General features: G+C 40.7%; 1 protein-coding gene across 1 annotated transcript; it reads right to left on the bottom strand.

Annotated features, from left to right (window-relative positions):
• Nucleotides 1-667: 667 nt before the first annotated feature.
• On the bottom strand, nt 668-19,336 carry LOC121369664 (receptor-type tyrosine-protein phosphatase beta-like). The gene is made up of 9 exons (XM_041494711.1): nt 19,258-19,336; nt 14,873-14,963; nt 13,965-14,041; nt 12,886-13,020; nt 12,337-12,459; nt 7,652-7,803; nt 5,594-5,729; nt 4,716-4,792; nt 668-3,522 (listed from the first exon to the last, which is right to left on the bottom strand). The coding sequence occupies exons 1-9, from the start codon at nt 19,297-19,299 to the stop codon at nt 3,138-3,140; spliced, it is 1,218 nt and encodes a 405-aa protein (XP_041350645.1). The 5' UTR covers nt 19,300-19,336; the 3' UTR covers nt 668-3,137.
• Nucleotides 19,337-19,885: the final 549 nt, after the last annotated feature.

Below are 19,885 nucleotides of genomic sequence, written 5' to 3'. Positions count from 1 at the left end.
TATTTGGTATTTTGTGTCTGTTGAGCACCACGATATGCAAATGAGCTAGGTCACGTGGCATCTCTATTTGGATAACCTCTAAACGTGAGGGCATGGCCTAATGACGTCACAGTATTGGAACGCTGACCTCTATAGGACGACTCTGGGCTACGTAGATGAGGAAGGGATCCTACACTTCCCACAAACAGTAAAGCACATACCAAGGCCTTTGTCCAGTTGTGGTGCACTGGTTGGAACGAGAAAAACCCAACCAGCTGAATGGATCCTCCGAGCTGGTTCGATCCTGCGACGCCAGCACCTCAAGCGAGCAGTCAACCGACAGAGCTCACGGAACGGGGCCAGTCTACCTAGGCCAGGGCCAGTCTATGTAGATCAGTTTAAGTAGGTCAGGGCCGGGTCATGGTCAGGTGACAAGGCCGTGACGTCATCAAGGTAGGTCAAGGTTACCGAAAGTAGATCATAGCCCTAAGCAGGCCTTTGTACGACTCAGATATCCCCAGATAGCTGAATTGTGTGTACGTGTGTGTCCAGAATAGCATGCTTGAACCTCAGTTGAATATAACTTCGGAAATAACATTATTTAGAGTTCTCCCCCCCCCCCTCTCTCTCGTGTCATTAAATGGTTTGTGCAGGTTAGAAAGTGCATGAAAAAAGGAGTAAAATCAAGTTTTATCGTTAATGTATTTTTAATAACATTATCTTAATAAAAATATAACAAAACTGATAAATATTTACAAAACCAAACAAGACATGCAACACATATAAGGGGATAGTTAAAACTGTAATCTCGGACACAGTTTTTATCATCCATATCCTTTGGCTATAATAACTAAATTGAGTTACACAAAATGTATTATTCTTCATTTAACTATCATAGGAGGTGCTTTTCCGTTGTTTTATGTTATACGCAAATGCGTGTGCAGGAACTTTAGCGGTGTATGTGTATATTTGTGTGTGTGTGTGTGTGTGTGTGTGGGGGGGGGGGGGTGTTCTAGACTGTGGCGATCGAAGTCTGTTGGGGGTGGGTGGGTGGGGGGTGGGTGTCGAATACTACCCCGATATATACTGAGTTAAAAGAAACTGCTTTAACAAGGAGGGATTTCGAGCCCCGAAACCCTCCCCCTGCACCCGCGCCTTATACGGTATTAAAAACACGGAGACTGACTTGTATATTATTCTAACACACACAAGTTATTACTGTAACTATATTTGTTTGTATTATAACATTAGAACATGTAACAAGGTGTGGCGAGATTACAGCTTCAAGTTACAGCTGACAGTTTTACCGTGACCTCACACTATGACATTTTGTGAGATCACTTGTGACATCACTGTGAGATTACATTCATGTCTGAGAACGTTTTCAACCACAACTTGTTATTGATAACCGAATCTCGTACACATTTTTTTTTTTTTTTTAAATTAGGTCATTCACTTAGTCTTGTGTTACGCGCCATCCGTCAATCTAACTATATACAGAAATGGTCACGTGCAAATGCGTTCTTCACCACATCGCTGCTCTTAGGATTGGAATCCCATAATTAAAATAGTGAATGAAATTATTTGATTTTAATTTTATTTTTATTGGTATAAATGTACAATCTTTACAACATTTAATAAATACATTTGGCAAGAAGGTGCCAGTTTGAAGCTTTGGTGGAGCTCATTTAAGTGTCTAACCACAAGGACAAATACTGTACATAATAAAAATAAAAATAAAATTAATATGTTACATTAACTTAGGTTAAAAGGTAGACTTGTTAACAGTGAAATAAATTAACATGCAACATTACTATGAATATAAATATAACAAAATAACTTCTATTATAAACTAAATATACAATACCACATGTATATTACATAATAAGGCATGCCGGGCATCATATAATGACACACATTTTAAAAACAACGGTTAGAAAGGCTAATCAGATCACGTAAACAAATGTATGAACAGAAATACATTTGTCATTCATTATATGAATTAACAAATCGAATGTCATATGCAGGGCAGTACCCAGACTAACATAAGGGGGGAGACCGTACAAAAAGAATCGAGGCATAACAGTAGAAGTTCATCTCCAGGTAGACAAAAAGGCACTTTTAAACAGAAAACGCACTTTTTTCATATTTTTATGGGGAAGTAATAATCCCCCTTTCTCCCACCTAAGTACAGCCCTGATATGAACAATGCTGTTTATTTATTCACCACCATTATAGGCACGGTTCCACGGAAGTTAAACCACAAAAAAGGCTCAACACATTATTGCCTAAGACATACTAGTATACATTTAATCAATCTGGAAGCTCATTTTATTCCACCAGGAATATAATTGTGATATCTCACGTCTTGATATATAATTGAATTATGGCTACGAAGCAATAAATAATTTAAAAAACCCTCCAAACAAACACAAAACAACTTTAGCTCATGTTAGGTCAAGCTAGCTATTAATAATGTTTACAAAACGGTTTATTGTACTTGAAGAAGAATGTAAACATACAGTGTACATTTTACGTTATGTAATACGTGCAACTTTAATAAGTCAACCACCGTAACAACCTGCATTTACCGGCCTCGGTGGTGTCGTTGTTAAGTCATCAGACTTAAGGCTGGTAGGTACTGGGTTCACAGCCCAGTACCGGCTGCTACCCAGAGCGAATTTTAACGACTCAATGGGTAGGGGTATACCGACTTCTCTTTCACTAACCACTAATCCACGGTCCTGGACAGACAGCCCAGATATATAAGGTGTTTGCCCAGGACAGCGAGCTTGAACATTAATTGGATATAAGCACGAAAATAAGATGGAAGCCCAATTAATCATAGTTAAGACTGTTTGCTATCAAACTAATGTAACAGTTTAGTATTAATAGACAGCAATTTTTAAATTGCAATGGAGGCTCTAATGAAGCACTTAATAGTTCACCAGCAGAAACGTCGACTCGGTAAATATAATATTTAAAAAAACAAAGTGTCAATTGGCATTCATGCATTCACTGGTTTATGAACACAAGCCAAGAGTCCCATTCTTCACCGACAGTCTCTTTGTCTTGCAAAGATGTCACTACTTCTGAACTCGTCACGGATTCCAGACCTTCTAGACCTGACGTCTAGACCTAACTTCTAGACCTGACGTCTAGACCTGACTCTCGTCTTCCTGCCTGATCCAGTTCTTCTTCAAGTTCTGTGGCTGGTTCTTCTTTTGGATTAGGTTGTGCTGGTTATTCTGATTACGATTGTAAGTGTGGTTCTGATTCTGATTCAGATTTAGGTTTAGATTTTGTTTTTGGTCTTTGTTCTGATCCTGATTTTGATTTTGATTCTGGTTCTGATTTTCGTTCTGGTTCTGGCTCTGGCTAGGGTCCTGGCTCTGGCTAGGGTCCTGGTCCTGGTTCGGGTTCTGGTTCGGGTTCTGTTGTTCGTTCTGGTTCGGATCCGGATTCTCATTCCCATTCTGGGGCTGAGCCTGACTTTGTTTGTCGTTCTGGGTAGGCCTACAGTTCAAACAGGTCGACAGAGTGCTAAAAATAAAAGAAAAAGAAAATTCTGATCAAAGAATTTGCTAGTTAATTTTCCTTTCTTCACCACCAGTGGTTGGCTGCTAGCTCGGGTGTCCTCTGCCCAACCACGTGTGAGGACAGGGCTATTAATAGAGACCGCATCGGAAGATTGGTATCGCCACTCACTTCCGTTACACCATTGCCGTATGCAATTGTTGAAAAGCACATGTGCGATCAACGTCTATAAAACATTTATGGTTTAATATTGCAAGACTATCAGTACTTGCAACAGGTATAAAATACTTCAATAAAACTTTGTACCAAATACTGAACTCATGTTACTTGCCACTTTACATTTTATTCAGTGGCAAAGTGAAAAAGTAACGATACCGCATTTAATCATTGAAAAATAGTGTTGTCTTTATTGCAAGTATTTATTTTTGTGAGGTAATTATATTTAATTTATTACTCATGCAGTACATGAATTTTTTTTCGACGTTTTGACTTATTTTATAACTTTGATCGCCCGTTACCAACATCGTCATGTGTGTGTTTACTGCAATCCAAGATGGCGGAAATCTGTTTACATTTTCAATGATTTGCTATTATGAATACATTTGCTGTGGCCCTGAATAATCTGTTATTAGGGAATCACATAAAATATTCCCTTATAACCACATCTTTATTATTAACGGATGTAGGACAAAATGTCAATGGCAAAAATGTCAACTATTAAACTATTAAACAAGGTTTTGAAGAATATGTAAGAAACAATCGTTAAATACTATTTATCTTGTACAACTAATCTTTATAAAAACGTATTCACTTCACTGGATAAATCTGCTTTAAAACAATTCGTAAGATAAATGATATCTAACGGTCAGTTATGTAATACCATATTCTGCTGGTGTAGACAGGATTTTATAGTGGTGGTGTGTGTGGGGGGAGCCCACACCGAATGTATGAACAATTTTATAAAGTTTAATACAGTAAAAACCCACAAAAAACAGTTTGATTGAGGGAGGGGGCATGGACCCCGTGCCCCCCCCCCCTCCCCCGCTACGCCACTGCCGTATTCTCTCATCCCATACTTCCAAGGAATTTATAGTTTCAAGCCAGTAAAATAAATAGTAGTACGCCTCCCTCCTCCCGTCGGTCATATTTTAGATCTGCCCCTGATTTTGAAAACCCTAAATGCTACGTATTTTACATACGTTGTCCACGTAGTTTCCTCACCGGCACCTTCTTCCATTGCGTCTCGGATGCAGTCGTGGATATACACATACTGGTTCTGCAGATACGAAGACAGTATTTATTAGAAACATTACCCCGTGCATCATGCAGGTTAAAAGTATTCAGGGCCAGACCCTATACAGGAACAGATTCGCCTTTCGACTGAGAGTGCCAAACGATGTATAATCTTCAGAAATGAAAAGCGGGACAATGCTTTGCTGACTCACAAACTCCTAACTCATAAGTCTTTGACGTGCAATTAAGGTTGAAGCACACTGTCCTGGGAACATAGTCTAGCCGCCTGGACATAAAGACTCCGCTTCCAACGTCTATATATAGGACACTCCTGCACCATCATAACTGCTTTTTAACTGGCCTTGGTTCTTTGTTGTTTTTTACATTTTGTGTCAGGAGGTATTAATTAACATTATTCATAGTATTAAAGAATTTTTTTTTGTTTTTATTAAAATAACAGTCCCATAAAATAACAGTCTTGTAGCAAATATATTGTAAATATTCATAAACAGTGTACCAAAATAAAAGGCGTTTCAATTTGCAAGATCCACGTTATCACCTACAAGACCCCACCAAAACAAAACAAACAAGCAAGCAAAAACAAATACCACAACAACAACAAAAACACACATCCCAACAACAAACAAATCCCCCAAACAAACAAGATATAAATAAAAACAAAAACAAAAAAACCCAAACAAACAAAAAATAAAAAACAAAATGAAAGAACATTTCTGGAGAAAAAAAAAAACAATGTCAAAAAAGAAAGAAAAAAGAAAAGAAAGTGCAACAAGAAAATAAAACGAAAACGAAAGAAATAATGTGTGTTGTGAAAATACCTAACCTCTGTTTGGACCATGAGTGGTCTATGCGCGCGCATGTCCAGCACAAATCTAAAAACATCAATCTCAGTGTGCTCCTTTATGTGCTGCAGCTGATAGTCCACCGCGATGTACGTGCCGGTCCGGCCAACGCCAGCGCTACAAATTAACATATTCAATATCAGCACTACAAATTAACATATTCAATATCAGCACTACAAATTAACATATTCAATATCAGCACTACAAATTAACATATTAAATATTAAAGGGCTGGTAGTCCACTGCGATGTACGTCCCGGTCCGGCCAACACCAACGTTACAAATTAACATATTCAATATCAGCACTACAAATTAACATATTCAATATCAGCACTACAAATTAACATATTAAATATTAAAGGGCTGGTAGTCCACTGCGATGTACGTCCCGGTCCGGCCAACACCAACGTTACAAATTAACATATTCAATATCAGCACTACAAATTAACATATTCAATATCAGCACTACAAATTAACATATTAAATATTAAAGGGCTGGTAGTCCACTGCGATGTACGTCCCGGTCCGGCCAACACCAACGCTACAAATTAACATATTCAATATCAGCACTACAAATTAACATATTCAATATCAGCACTACAAATTAACATATTAAATATTAAAGGGCTGGTAGTCCACCGCGATGTACGTACCGGTCCGGCCAACACCAACGCTACAAATTAACATATTCAATATCAGCACTACAAATTAACATATTAAATATTAAAGGGCTGGTAGTCCACTGCGATTTACGTCTCGGTCCGACCAACACCAACGCTACAAATTAACATATTAAATATTAAAGGGCTGGTAGCCCACCGCGATGTACGTCCCGGTCCGGCCAACACCAACGCTACAAATTAACATATTCAATATCAGCACTACAAATTAACATATTCAATATCAGCACTACAAATTAACATATTCAATAGTAAAGGGCTGGTAGTCCACTGCGATTTACGTCTCGGTCCGACCAACACCAACGCTACAAATTAACATATTCAATATTAAAGGGACAATCCCGAGTTTGCTGACATTGTCAAATGTTTCCGACTAGTAAGGCCTTTTTAATGACCAAAATCGCACTTTTAATTTTTGTTTTGTTTAGAACATCTAAATCCAATTGTTTCTGATCGTCCTAATGTTTGTAGTTTTTAATTTAATCATATTAGCATTACTACCAAACAGCTATATAGGGTTGCAAACGAATCACTACACATTTTTACATCAATTACAACTAATGAAGGAAATACATGGTAAAAAGATCTCGGGTTAGCACATTATGCCAGAATTTGAGGTTTGTGTGTGCGTGTGCGTGTGTGTGTCAATGTATGTGTCACAGTGTGTGTGTGTGTGTGTGTGTATGTGTGTGTGTGTGTGTGTGTCTATGTGTGGGTGTGGGTGTGTATCTGTGTGTGTGTGTGTGTGTGTGTGTCAATGTGTGTGTCAGTGTGTGTATGTCAATGTGTGTGTCACAGTGTGTGTGTGTGTGTGTGTGTGGCTGTGTGTATGTCTGTGTCTCTGTATGTCTGTGTGTGTCTGTCTGTGTGTGTGTGTGTGTGTGTGTGTGTGTGTGCCAGTCTCCTTAATATGTTTAATGTCAAACTTTGACACTAGTTATTTTCATTTCTTACATATTGTTATGTTGCAACTACGTCAGTGGTGACTCACACAGTGCTCTGATTATCATGCTGTCTGTACAAGCTGAAGCTAATTGGAAATAACAGGTATGTGACATTGGTGACCACAAGAAACAAACACCTGTCATTGCTTAAGAGACAAGGATTGGGAAGTGGATGTTTACAGCAAAAGCATTTGAAAGATAAAAAGAGCTTCCAGATCTGGAGGAAATGAAATGAAATGAAAGGGTGTGTGTGTGTGTGTGTGTGTGTGTGTGTGTGTGTGTGTGTGTGTGCAGTGGGATAATACCCGCCCCCTCCCAACAACAACGAAAAGAAACCCCAATAAAAAATAAAATAATGTATTGTTAACAAGGTATTGATGGTACTGTTAAGCACACATTCCTTGCCACTACCTACCTGCAGTGTACCAGTGTAGGTCCTTCAGTCGGATGTGGTAGATGTCCTCGAATGGCACGTACAAAGTTGAGCAGGAGGGAGGTCTTTTCTGGACACCCGAAGTCTGGCCACTTCAGAAAGTGAAAATGCTTCACAACTCGCTTGGTATTTCCCTGAAAACGTCATAGGATGAGCTACAGTTAAATTTTCCTTTTTGTACAGAAACTCTGTCTACAATTATTTCTGGCTAACACATCTAGTAACATGTGTCCTTGTGGTTTCATGTTCATTTAAGGTTAGCCCAGGTCAACCTTGTGATTACACAGGTGAAAAATCAGACCCCGATGTCCAGAATAAAAATATACAGAATACTACTTGAGTGGCCGTTGGATACTCATTTATCTAAAGAGCAAAATATTCATTTTAACGAACGAGTTGTAAGATAAATGATATCTTATACTAGTCTAAGACTACCAACGTCCAGCAGAAAGTTGGCCGACTTGACGGTTGAGTTGCAATTCCTCCAACTCCCAACTTACGACGGGTGCGCTCAGACTAACAACTAATGGGGTATACGACGAGAATCGAGTTGTAGGAGCGCTCAGACTAGCAACTGGACAGTCATAGAAGTCGTGAAAGCAGAAAGTTGACCAACTGGCAGTTGGTAGTCTGAGACTAGGATAACGGACACGACTGTCGTATTCTATTTCTTACACACGTTCAACAATAAATTTAAACGTCTTTTCCAACTAAAACCCATTTACGACCCTAGCGCTTGTAGGTAACGTATGCGTCAAAGTGGAATCAGTTTCAGGTTAACTTATACGTCACAGGGTAATCAATTTCGACTGTGCTTTTTATTGGATCGTACAACCTGGTCATCACCTAGGAGCAGCCAGTCGTGTGTCTTCAGACTGTTTTCGTATGCGTCACAGTGGAATCAGTTTCAGGTTAACTTATACGTCACCGGGTAATCGATTTCGACTGTGCTTTTTATTGGATTGTACAACCTGGTCATCACCTAGGAGCAGCCAGTCGTGTATCTTCAGACTGTTATCGTATGCGTCACAGTGGAATCAGTTTCAGATTAACTTATACGTCACCGGGTAATCGATTTCGACTGTGCTTTTCTTCATTGGGTGGTATGGCATTAGCAACCTGGTCATCACCTAGGAGCAGCCAGTCGTGTGTCTTTAAATTGTTATCACGCGTATATGTGTTAATAATATGTGTTACTAAAAATTACGAATGCTTTCCCACCAACGGATGTATAAAAGGAAGGAAATGTTTTATTTAACGACACACTCAACACATTTTATTTACGGTTATATGGCGTCAGACATATGGATAAGGACTACACAGCAGCAAGGGATATTTTATATGCACCATCCCACAGACAGAGTAGCACACACCACGGCCTTTGATATACCAGTCGTGGTGCACTGGCTGGAACGAGAAATAGTCCAATGGGTCCACCGACGGGGATCGATCCCACAGCGACCGCGCATCGAGCGAGCGTTGTACCACTGGGCGACGTCACGCCCCCCCCCCCCCCCCCCCCGGATGTATAAAAAAGAAAAAAAGATTTACGCTCAAGTCACAAATCGGGAGAAATGGACATGTAAAAGGTACAAACTGTATCGTCTATGAATCGGTTCTACACCATCGTGCTGAAAACGTCAGTCGACGATTGTGTAATCACAAAGTCGACCTGGGTGAGCTACAATGTATATAGGTAGCGAGTAACGATCCCACACATTTAGGGTGTGACTCTGTCGCTTCCCAATAGGTTCTTCTTGTCGAGACACCAGCAATGTCTTGAACGGCAGATGGCATCAACAATACGAAAGTGAAACGGGTGCAGATTGGCGGAGCATTTCGACTTTCTACTCCATATTTGTTTGTTTTTTGTGATGTTCTTCGAAAAAATTGTTCATAAAAATAACCGGAAGCTGTTGTTTCTTTATCTAGAATATTATTAAGTTATTTGTTATTGATGATTATTGCAAGGCATTGCCTCAATATCCAATCTGATTAAAATTAGCTCTACTGGGTCTACCAGTAGGTCTAACAGCATTGCGTGGACTCCCATGTCCAGGTGACATTTCATCTATAAATAACAATTTAAATATTGACCAATACTTCGCCTTTTATAGCGTTATTCGGGAGCATACAAATTCTAAAAACATCGGGCGAGACTATTTATGCAATAGGCGAACTTGTTGGTCAATTTCAACATTGAAAACACAGGGGAAAAGTGCAGTAATAAACTCCGGATTGTATACTAGTATGAACAGATTTTATGGCTATACCATCACGGTGTTTTTTTTCGTCTTGACACGAATTTTATGTAAAATTTTATGTAAAATTAGTTTCCGGCATACTTCGTAATTCACCCGAATCATTTCGTATATCCTCGGCATAATCCCTAATGTTTTCAAATTCTTTTCAAATCACTGGATTCCCAGTCTGCAGCTTGACGCGGTAAGATGTGTTTGTTTCGCTTGTGCACACTGCACGTGCTTTCGTGTGCTCGACTTGGGGATCCTTCATTTCGTTGTTTTTGTCAGCGAAATGAAGTTTTCTACTGGGATGTATGCGGCCATTGGAACTGATTCAACGCTGGAACGCTTCTCGTTTCGACAGCCTGCACCACCAGGTTGGATTCTTTTTTAGCGAAATTCCTTGCCTCCACGTTATTTCTCCGGCTGAATATGTTGACTTTTTTTTCGTGACTCGTATGACGGCCATTCTGCAGAACGCCACGGTTGTTCGCGTTTAGTCTCTACATGTCCGAGCCTGTTCTAGCAGCACTGGAAGATTGACCGGCATACTCTAAGAAGAAATAGGAAGCGGGGTCGGCCCCTACTACTCTTTTCTAGACTTTACTTTGCTTTACATTGATACCATCTCGTATCCTCCGGAGTCGGGCCCGCCCGCACCACCATACCAACCCATGACGACTGGACTATACCCTAGTCTGATACTCTCTCTCGTTCAGACGGATCCGGCTTCTCAAGATCTGTATTTCAGCACAGCACTACACCTTCAACCTCTAATGACTGTCAATCTAGGTGTTTTCTTGACGGGATGCAACCCATCTCGTCCCTATAAGCTGTGCACCCAAACGGCCTTAACGAGGCCACTAACGTGGACATATCGATCGGACTTTAAACTTTTAGATCTGCGTTCAAAATTTTATGTCGAAATTACTTTAAAAAAAAACATTATTAAATAGTCCGATCCTCTCTTCTTTCTCTCATTTAATTTTGGACTGTCCTTCTAAAATGCTCCAAACTATATAAATATTCGGCCAAGCAGTCAATTCTTTTTTTTCCCTGCGCGTGCTGTAACCTCACCGTGGTGCAGGGGTGTAACATTCTCTTTGAGAATGGCCAATACAGTAAAAGTCAGTATCTATCTGTGATATTTGTATTTGTATTTTTGCACAGTTCTTTGCACTGTTTTTATTTATATCTTGTTTTTTTTCTATTGATGTTGATCATCACCTTATTTGTTTACATTACCATAGTTTAACACCCAATAGCCGATGTATTTTTCGTGCTGGGTGTCGTTAAACATTCATTCATTCATTCATTTTCTTCTTTTTTTAAAGTTATTCTATTAACTTTTTTACTAATTGCTATTTTCAAAATTCTGCCCATTTTCAACTCTACCCACTCCATCCCGAGTCAGGCCACCGATCTTATCGGAGGTCGGACTCGGGATGGGCGTGTTCGAAACCCTAGTGGTATATGGGCACGTTAAACTAGTTATCATCATCAAATCACTGGCATGATTTTGCAAGTAAAGTTTTGATTGGTCGAATGAAAGGTCAACTGGACATGAGCTCCAACGGGCTGCTGTTAGATCCACATGTAATGGTGGTGCTAATTTTAATTAGATTGCTCAATATCCAAGTAATTCATATACTCCTATCAGAAAGTATCTTTGAATCGTTCCAAAAATATCCTAAGTTATATCCCCAATTAAGAAAGAATCTTTGAATTTCGATCCAAAAAGATCTGAAGTTATGTTCCCAATTCAGAAAGTATCTTTGAATCGACCCAAAAGATCCTAAGTTATATCCCCAATTCAAAAAATTATATATATGTATGTACTTATGTATGAATATCTATATATTGTATGTATGTCGAGGTTGACTGTTACGTACATAGATATTAACGCACTGGCGCAGGGGATAATTAAATTCTTTCTGGCTTCACAAATTGTCCCATGTCGTTGCTGGAACTCGAACCTGTGGCACCGAATCGTCCGCAAATTGCAGACTAACCACGATGCGCTCTGAGCTATTGAGGCATCCATAAAAAGGATGCTCTTTAACTCAACGACATGCATGAGGCCTACAGTCTACGCGGTCGATCCCGCTTACGTGATGAAACAGTGGGCAGACCTGGCACTGGTTAGTATGTATTTATGTATGTATGTATGTATGTATGTATGTTTGCATGTATGCTTTTATAAAATTTAAGTTAAAAAAGCAGGTTTGATTGGGGGGTGGGGGGGGGGAGAGCATAATCCCCGTGGTCTCCCTCTCGCCTACGCCACTGGCCTCCTCCACTGATCTTCTCAATAACCGGTCTGCTTAACATACCTATTTGAGCAAACGCCACGTGAGATTTAAATAAGAGTTGGAAAAAAATGTCCCTTCAGAACTTCCCATCCCCACCGCCCCTGGAACTGACCTGCCTGACATCGAGAATTCTTATCATATAATCAGGAAGCACGGATTCGGACCGTAGCTGAACTATGAGGTCTCCAAAATACACCGGCTCGTTCGTGTTGGGCCAGTACGTCTCACACTTGATCTGGGAAAAAAGAATATAGTGTTGATCTTGCTATGTTAATTTAATAATTATTATACTAAAACTTGATAAAAAGGCATTAAAGATACTTTATATTGAAAAATCCCCACCCAAAACATAGCCCCAAAAAACAAACAAAAACAAAACAAAAACCCCCAACAAAAACCCACCATTCTAGAATCTTGGTGGTTTACATTTTGAAAAAACCGAAAGACACCCACAACCCCCTCCCCGCACAAAACAACAACAAACAAACAAAATCACACAAACCTACCCTCCCCCCACCAAAACAAACGACATACATTTTGAACATTCGATAAAGCATTTGATTATGGGGGGTGGGGGCTCCGGAGTTGCAGGAATACATAAGATGACAAAGCCGATAATTTAATATATCCAGCCCTGCATAACCGCCATTCCGACACTTACCCGCCCTCGTTCCTTGCACTGCGTGAGCATCACCACGATCGTCACTTTGTTCTCCCAGATCATCCTCCAGAAATCGTCCTTCGTGCACGGCAGTGGACCCTGGGCTGCTATGTATTCTCTTTTGGAGTTGTATCCCTTGTAGAATAAAAGAGAAAATACTTAAATAGCTACAAGATCACAGGTGTTGGAAGATGCTAGCGGTGTATTAATTCGCCTTTCAACTGTGGAGGGAGAGGTGCATGATATTGAGAGTTGGGGAGTGCCCCATCCCCCCCCCCCCCCCTCCTCAGAGCCGGTTTAAGGATCCGCGGGGTCTGTAGCACAAGTAACAGAGGGGCCCCTTCCCAGGAGATATATATATATATTGCAAACCCCTCGAAGACCTGGGGAAAATAAATGTACACATCACCGCGGAGCCCCTTGAAGCGCGGCGACCGTAGCACGTGCTACATGTGTTACTAGGACAAACCGGCTCTGCCCCTCCCCAGCTTCCAACGCTTATAAAGAATGGTATAATTTTAATAATAAGGCAACTGTTAAAATATGTTTTATTTGGCTTATAGAGGTTGTCACATAGTACTTAAATGGGGAGGAGAGGCAAGTCCGAAATCTCTCACTAACCAATAACAAATAACCATTAACCTCTGTCATTGTCAGATAGTTCGGATATAGTTGAGGTGAGTGTCCAGGACAGAATGCTTGAACTTTAAAGTCGCAAAACAGCTCTCCGATTCTGCTTGTAAATTGATTTACAACATTTATGTAACCGAGATCAGCGAGTATAGCGAAATGATATCGAAGAATGGGGTACGATGGTAAGAAAATGACTGTTAACGGTTTATTCTAGATGGTTAAATAGCAAATATATACTGGAGGTTACTGCTTTAATTGGAATCTGATCTGAAATGAATGCAATGCTGGGCCCGTATTTTCCAAGCTATCTTAGCGTTACAAAATCGTAAGATGATCGTAGGTTGTGACGTCACTACAGCACACGCCATAGTGACGTCATAGTTTACGATGATGTTACGATTTTGTAGGCTAACAGACTGCTTCGAAAATATGGGCCCTGTTCTTACCTGTATATAATTAGCGTTGATGTAATCAGAGCCTTCATCATCGTCTAGCGGCAGGAGCTTCACTCGTGAGTGGTCAACTGTAGTCAAAGAAGAAAGAAGGAAAAAAGAATGTTTTATTTAACGACTCACTCAACACATTTTTATTTACGGTTTTATGGCGTCGGACATATGATTATGGGCTACACCGATAATGATTGAGGAAACCGGCTGCCGCCACGTATATCCAGCATCCCAGTCAGGATAGTACATACCACCACGACTTTTGTAACACCACTTGTGGAGTACCGACTAGAGCTAGACATTTTAGTTCAATAGACCAACCGACGGAGATCGATCCTAGATCGACCGTGCCTCGGGTGAACGCTTTACCTCTGGTCTACATCCTGCCCCTTTTTCTTTAGAAGAGAACTGTTAAAATTGAAACGATACTTTTAAATTTGAAACGATACTTTTAAATTAGAAACGATACTTTTAAATTTGAAATGGCACGAGGTGGAGGCAACTGCCTCTTGTCACCTCCTTAAGGAAGGAAGGAAATATTTTATTTAACGACGCACTCAACACATTTTATTTACGGTTACATGGCGTCGGACATATGGTTAAGGACCACAGAGATACTGAGGGAGGAAACCCGATGTTGCCACTTCATGTGCTACTCTTTTCGATTAGCATCAAGGGATCTTTCATATGCACCATCCCACAGACAGGATAGTACATACCACGGCCTTTGTTACACCAGTCGTGCTGCACTGATTGGAGCGAGAAATAGCCCAATGGTCCCACTGACGGGGATCGATCCCACACCGACCGCGCATCAAGCGAGCGCTTTACCACTGGGCTACGTCTGACCCCCCCCCCCCCCTCCTCGTTAAGTACTGCCCTGTGATGGAAGGGAATGATAGACATACAAGCCAGAACGTTGGTGTATCGGTTCTTCGTGCGGCATGCTTCCTGCTCGGCGGCCGTGGCCGGATGTTTGGGACTCATCTTGTTAATGGCCTGAAACGAAAGGATTGTTTAGCGACACTCCAGCACAGTATTTAATCAGAAGCTATGGGATATCTTCATAATAGCATGGCCCCCCCCTGAAATCGCTTCTTTTTTTTTAAATTTAATATATCTGACATTGATATCTGACATTATTATATTTACTCAACATAGAAATATATGCCCAATATCTCTGCAATCTATTTTGGAACCCCCCTTTTCAAAACTCAACATAGAAATATATGCCCAATATCTCTGCAATCTATTTTGGAATCCCCCTTTTCAAAATCCTATGTACGCTCATGAATAGCCTTGGTGGTGCAGTGGTTAAGCCATCGGACTCCAGGTTGGTAGGTACTGGGTTCGCATCCCGACACCGGCTTCCAAAAAACAGCCTCGGTGGTGTAGTGGTTAAGCCATCGAACATACGGCTGGTAGGTAGCGAATTTTAACGACTCAGTGGGTAGGTGTAAGGCCACTACACCTTCTTCTCTCTCACTAACCATTAACCAATGAACAACTAACCCACCGTCCTGGACAAACAGCCCAGATAGCTGAGGTGTGTGCCCAGGACAGCGTGCTTGAACCTTAATTGGATATAAGCACGAAAATAAGTTGAATGAAATGAAATGCGGCAATTAATTGATCGCACCACACACCGCCATTTTATCACTATTTACAATAATGTTTTTTATTGACTGTTTATTACTATATGATCAATCTAAAACTAAAATGGTAAAGCATGTTACGGTACTAGATAGTGATGACATCAATCCACTTATGTTGTGATCGACAACTATAAAAGGTAGTGGGTTTGAATGGGGAGAGGTTGTCATGGCCTCCATGCACCACCCCGATAAAGCCAGTAGGAAAGACGTCCTTGAAAGAAATTAAACCAATGCCACAGTTTCTTTCAAAATGCTGTTGTTCATAATATCCTCTTTTCCTCAATTTTATTGTTATTAAAATACATTTGTATACAAATTATATATGTATACATTACTATTATATACTTAACTCCAAAAGAAACGCGAAAATTTTAAAATATTAAAAAACCCACATTTGAATAAACTATGTACAAATCGATTAAGTTGACCAATAGCCATCTTGTCAGCGTATCCAATTCCACATAACGCATGAAAAAAACGAGTACAGTGTGACGTCACGCACGTGCTGAAATTGACGACCAAAATCGATCTGGAATGCAAAACGGGTGGATCATGAAAGATGCGAATTGCACGTGAAACACTACCAGGCCTGGGTATAAAAGAAACGCCAGACAGCAATGTTCAACTCATTTTACGAGTAGCGATACAACGATGCCACGACTTAACGCTGATTCCAGACATAGAGCTTTGGGGAATTTGGAGGCCGGAATGGATGCCAGGCAGGTTGCACGTGCTTTCGGTGTCCATGTCTCGACAATCTACCGTCTCATAGACCGATTTCTACAGAACAACAACGTCGTCGACCGTCCACGTAGCGGCCGTCCCAGAGTGACGTCACAGCGCCAGGACCGTTACATCGTCCGAACTCACATGCGTGATCGGTTCGTACCAGCCACCACAACAGCCCGGCAGACAGTGGGAACCCACAACCGCCCCGTTTCCTACACCACGGTACGACGTCGTCTGATCGCCATCCATCTGAACTGTCGTCGACCGTACATTGGACAACGTCTCACACAGCGACACCGCCTTGCACGACACAACTGGGCTGTTCTGCATCGACAGTGGAGGAACCGACAGTGGCAGAACATCGTCTTCTCCGACGAAAGCCGCTACTGCTTAGATAGGGCCGACGGTCGTATGAGGGTGTGGAGGCGTCGAGGTGAGCGCTTCACAGATGCGTGTGTTATGGAGAGGGACCGTTGGGGAGGGCCTTCCGTCATGCTGTGGGGTGCCATATCCTGGGGACGTCGTGTACAACCTGTCATCTTCGACAACAACGGCCGAGGACGCGGCAGGGGCGTCACAGCACAGCGCTACATCGACGAAGTGCTCACGCCTGTGGTGGTGCCTTTTTTCGCGGGTCACCGTCAGATGGTTTACCAGCACGACAACGCCAGGCCACACACGGCACGGGCCACCCAGGCATTCCTGGCACAGCACAACATCATCACAATGGACTGGCCAGCTTTAAGCCCGGATCTGAACCCCATCGAGCACTTGAGGGACGAGGTTCAGCGCATGATGAACCAACGCCCTGCTCCCGTGGTGACACAGCAGCAGCTCCGCCAGGCCGTCGTGGACACCTACAACAACGTGCACAGGGCCTTCATCAGGAACCTCTTCCTCTCCATGGGTAGGAGGTGTGCGGCGGTCATGGCCAGCAATGGCGGACACACCCGCTATTAGTGGACATGTTTGAGTGGCATGTGACGCCATTGAAGAAGCGCCATGGCCTTGACATTTCAAATGACAATGCGACCTCGATTTTTAACATGTCAATAACATGAAATCTCATCTTTACGAATTGTTTAAGTTTTTCATAGAAACGATTATTTTAAGAACTTTGGGACGTATTTCAATGAGTGCACTCAAAACCTCCAATCTACGTATTCGCGTTTCTTTTGGAGTTAAGTATATTACATATAGAATACTAAACGAGCTTGCCTGTCATACCATTTTTATGAAACGAGTGAACAGTTTTGGTATCTGACGAGCGAAAGCGAGTCAGATACTGGTCAACACTGTTGACGAGTTTCATAAAAATGGTATGACAGGCAAGCTAGTTTAGTATTTTATTTATTACAAACCAACAGCAAACAAGCCGCATCGCAGAAGTAAGCAGATGTCAAGACATGCTACTGGTTATTTTTCTACGAATTGGGTCAGCAAATGATCTACGTCACACGTAAACATAAACGACGTCATAGTGAGCAACGCGACGTCATCAATGTACAGTTTAGATTTTGGCGCGAAGCTTGCATTAATAATTGTTAGTTAATGTTTTTAAATTCACAATAATGACCGAATTGTTGATCAGACCAGCTAAGTGAATGGGATTGACTAGATGTGACGCTGACATTTTATACATAGGGCCGTAAAAAGTAGCATGTCGACGACATTGTTTTGGCTTTGTACACAGTGGGTCCAAATATAACGGCCTATCTTATCGCAATTTCCATTCATGGCCGAATTTGTAATGGTACACTTTTAAATTACACTGTTTTGTAAAAACACGGTTAGATACGTTAATAGTCTCTGAACAAAATATTTTCAACAGAAGTTTTGCACTAAAATGTTTTCAAGAGTTCGGGAAAAGGACGCGTCATGCACCCAGTTTATCTTATTGCAGTGAGATAAAAGTGACGTCATTCCAATTAAAAAATTACCCCGCCAGTCTGCGCGTACCAATATTACACTAGTTAGATATTGAGTAATTGTTATGACATGAGTAATATCTTACACTGGTGTGTAATAAAATTAAATAATTGTCGCCATTATATAGGAGAGGGCCAGTAAGTTAGTAAACGTAATTGTGCCCAATCCTATTGTTGTTTATGCAATAAAATATGTTTTCAATCAAATAAATGAAAATCTTCCCACATAATAACGTTAACCTGACCAATCTGTAAAGTTAAAGTTTGTTTTGTTTAACGACACCACTACTGCACATTGATTCGTTAATCATCGGCTATTGGATGTCAAACATTTGGTAATTTTGACATATACTCTTAGAGAGGAAACCCACTACATTTTTCAATTAGTAGCCTAGCAAGGTATCTTTTCTATGCACCATCCCGCAGACGACCGGACTGTAATGCGATCCGACAATACGACAGAGCGGACGGACAGAAAACCCGATTCTTATTACTTTTTGCTTGCGGACAGCAAAAAATAATGTTAAAAACAAGTGATATTATTTATTAAAGGAAGAGACCTGAGTTTGCTGCAATTTTAAAGATGTTTTCGACTAACAGAATTTGTAACGACTGTAATTACATATCAAATATATTTTTCTGCATAAAATATTAGTGGCTGTATATTAAAGGTATTTCTGATCGTTCTAGTATTTAAACTAGGTTAAATTTAATTTTATTTCCTAAAAAAAAACATTTTTCGTACGTACGAAATTATTTAAAGGCAAAATCCAGTTTGGGCTTCTTACAAATATTAAGACGACCAGAGACACATTTAATATACGAACACTGATATTCTAAACAAGAATATATATTAAATGCGCATTTTTAGACGTCAGAAGATTTTATTAGTCGGAAACATCTTACAATGCAGGAAACTCAGGACAGTCCCTTTAAAAGATTTTTGTTTTTGGAATAAAACATCACCAATCTTGGCTTTACCTTGTATTCTTCTGAAAATCCAAAATTAGACGTGCGGTGCATGTCTTCAACATGAGTTACGAAGTCCTGGAGCTTTACGGATCTACAATCAAAGTAAATTCTTTAGTCAAATCGGTGTTTATAGCATTAAAAAAAATACTGAATGTTCGCATTGCTACATGCTATTCTGAAATTAGTATCAACTTTAACAATACAGTACTGACCATATCACTAAAAACTAAGATAATATCTTTATCATATAATGCACACCCGACTTTTGACTGCTTTTTAATTAATTTATTTTAAACATACGAAATAATATTCAAGAGTAAAGTCATGTTGTCAAAAAGTATTAAAAACGGTGCGTCCGTCTGTACACGGTAACTGTAATGATTAAGTGTCACGGAACATGCTCTTAAATTTGTTTCGCCTGTGGCGATTTTAATTGTGTTAGAGGGCCGTGTGCAGTTTATTGCCCGTAGCCCAGATGGGTAACTTGTTACGTAAGACTTCTGCGCGACCGTCCTCGATCGGACATTCCAATATGCACTTAGTCCAGCTGCGGAGGCCATGTGGCGAGTAGTTACGTAATACCCCTGCGAGTGCGGTTTTTACAACCGTGATGGCGACGACTGGCGACAGCCAGACG

This window comes from Gigantopelta aegis, chromosome 4 (genome assembly GCF_016097555.1).
Source record: "Gigantopelta aegis isolate Gae_Host chromosome 4, Gae_host_genome, whole genome shotgun sequence".
Classification (NCBI taxonomy): domain Eukaryota; kingdom Metazoa; phylum Mollusca; class Gastropoda; order Neomphalida; family Peltospiridae; genus Gigantopelta; species Gigantopelta aegis.
This window is presented reverse-complemented; position numbering and strand designations above follow the sequence as displayed.

Coding starts and splice junctions, on each gene's coding strand:
- LOC121369664 (XM_041494711.1), bottom strand. CDS start 19,299: ATGCACCGCACGTCTAATTTTGGATTTTCAGAAGAATACAAG. Junction 12,460..12,885: donor AGTGCAAGGAACGAGGGCGG/GTAAGTGTCGGA, acceptor CTTTTTTCCCAG/ATCAAGTGTGAGACGTACTG. Junction 4,793..5,593: donor CACTCATGGTCCAAACAGAG/GTTAGGTATTTT, acceptor TCGTATCTGCAG/AACCAGTATGTGTATATCCA.